The 1921-nt window shown below is 44.2% G+C and overlaps 2 protein-coding genes and 1 non-coding gene across 3 annotated transcripts in view; all 3 read right to left on the reverse strand.

The window, feature by feature from the left end:
* The window catches only part of LOC109534879, a gene marked incomplete in the record, with an annotated part of 72531 nt that overhangs the window by 64897 nt on the left and 5713 nt on the right, over positions 1-1921 (reverse strand).
* LOC109534895 (tRNA N(3)-methylcytidine methyltransferase METTL6) lies at positions 7-1491 on the reverse strand. The gene is made up of 3 exons (XM_019900691.2): positions 517-1491; positions 290-334; positions 7-110 (listed from the first exon to the last, which is right to left on the reverse strand). Exon 1 carries the CDS (start codon positions 1318-1320, stop codon positions 523-525), a length of 798 nt encoding a protein of 265 aa, XP_019756250.2. The 5' UTR covers positions 1321-1491; the 3' UTR covers positions 7-110; positions 290-334; positions 517-522.
* LOC125502873 lies at positions 394-476 on the reverse strand. The gene has a single exon (XR_007280588.1). It is a non-coding gene; the product is annotated as a small nucleolar RNA snR60/Z15/Z230/Z193/J17 (small nucleolar RNA).

The following is a 1921-nucleotide window of genomic DNA, read 5'->3' on the forward strand; positions in this document are numbered from 1 at the left end:
ATTTCATCTGAACTATGCTGTCATCACGTGTAAAGTTTCCAAAAAACCACTAGAATAACGATTGAACTCACCGTCAATAAGTTGCAGGCGTTTGCAGGAATGCTTTCAACCTGAAACGCAAAAAACATTGTTCAGATCGAAATTCTAATAAATAACAGTCTGGTGGTTCGACTAGAGGGGCTCAGTTGGTAGTGCATGATTAATAGAATCAGGAACAATTCATTTAAGTGGTAGAAGAATCATCATTAATCTAAGGGGAAGTGGTAAGGATAAAGTCAACGATTTTTACCTGCCAGCAGTTCCATCGAAGCCGCAGACTGCGCCTTTTGTTAACCTGAAACCAAGACACCTATGAGTACCAGAAAAAGACAACCTCGAAAATATAAATTCAATAAAAATGGTCAGATAGGAGCGAAAGACAATGAAGGGTTGTAATCAGTTGTTCATCTGAACTATGCAGTCATCATTCAAAAAATTTACGCCACATGGTAACCACTATTCTCCTACTGAACTTACCACTATTCAGGCGATCTTCTGAGCCTTGAGTTGCACAAAAATTCTGGGCACATCCACGTCCTCTTTCCGGTTGATCGTTCTGCGATGAATATATTCGTTACTCATCACCTTGAAGCCCGCTCTTTCCAGCAACTCCTGGGCGAATTGGGTGGCAAAAAAGTAGGTTCTAGTGCCATCTTGTCGCATGTAGAAGTTGTCGGCTATTTTATTGCCAGGTTTGAACCGCAGCTGAGCCATATCGTAGAGCCCGTAGTCTCGGAACATCAGTAACCCACCCGGCTTTAGAAGCTTGTGGATGTTCTGCAGAGTTACTGCAAACTTGTCAGGATGAATGGCTGAGAGCACGAAGATCAACGTTGCTACGTCTACAGAGGATGACTCCACGTGGTCAACAAACTGCTCAGAGCTGATATCGCAGTGGAACGCCCTGATCCTCCCAGCGTCGTATAAGGGGTTGTTCTTTAGCAGCTCGATCGCCCTGGGCGACAAGTCGCACGCGAGAATGTGCAGGTTCAACTGCTCTTCGATCAGCGGATAAATGAAGTTGCCCACTCCACAGCCCACCTCAAAAAGCACTCTCTTCTGAGCGCCATTATGCTCACCCACAAGTTCAGCAAACTCTCTGGTTGTCCAGTGTCGATCGCGGAAAAATCTGGTTTCGTTCCTTTTGTAGAACAAGTCCCAATGCTTCTGAGCTTGACGCTCTAGCTGTTCGGCCTTGTGGGCGCTTACCAGACGCGAATCTTGGGCCTTCAGGTGCTCCCTTTCCAGTGAGGTTAAGGTTTTCGTATCGGGTGAATCCATTGCAGGGCTTTAGCCCATTGTTTGCTGCGAAAAGATGCGCGATTGTTGAAATGTTTCTGGATTTTTTCCTGACTGCTTGAAAAAAGTTGCGAACTCCTAAGCAGACGGGGAAAAAGTGCGGTAAATGCGATTTGTGCTTCGGAAATGATGTAGGATTGACAACTGACAAATGTTGCATACAAGGGTGGAGCACGTTCCGTTGTCTATTCCCAACCTACAACGGCGTGTCCGGAACGCACTCCAATATTCAAACGCTGAAGCAACATGGCGGAAAAATCGTTAATTCAAATTATTTAAGGTTTATTCATGATTAATTCAGCGGTTTAAGATTGGATGGTTTTTCCGAATATAAAGCTATCAGCAAGCATTTGAGCAAAATAGACAATTTTTGTTTATTTTTTATCAATAGTTCTAAAGGCTGTTTTATGAATAATGTGAGTAATGATCCTCGAAACAAGGGCGGATCGAGGGGGGGGTCATGGGGGTCATGACCACCCCATTCAATTCTCTATTCAACGATGCCAAAACGAATTCTCTGGCTCGAATGGTTCTTGAGAAACTTCGAAAAAAGCAGCGTCATGTTCAAGCGGATTTTGCAACT

The sequence above is a fragment of the Dendroctonus ponderosae genome, unplaced genomic scaffold, assembly GCF_020466585.1.
Source record: "Dendroctonus ponderosae isolate FM_Combo_2020 unplaced genomic scaffold, Dpon_F_20191213v2 Dpon_F_20191213_10, whole genome shotgun sequence".
NCBI classification, from domain to species: domain Eukaryota; kingdom Metazoa; phylum Arthropoda; class Insecta; order Coleoptera; family Curculionidae; genus Dendroctonus; species Dendroctonus ponderosae.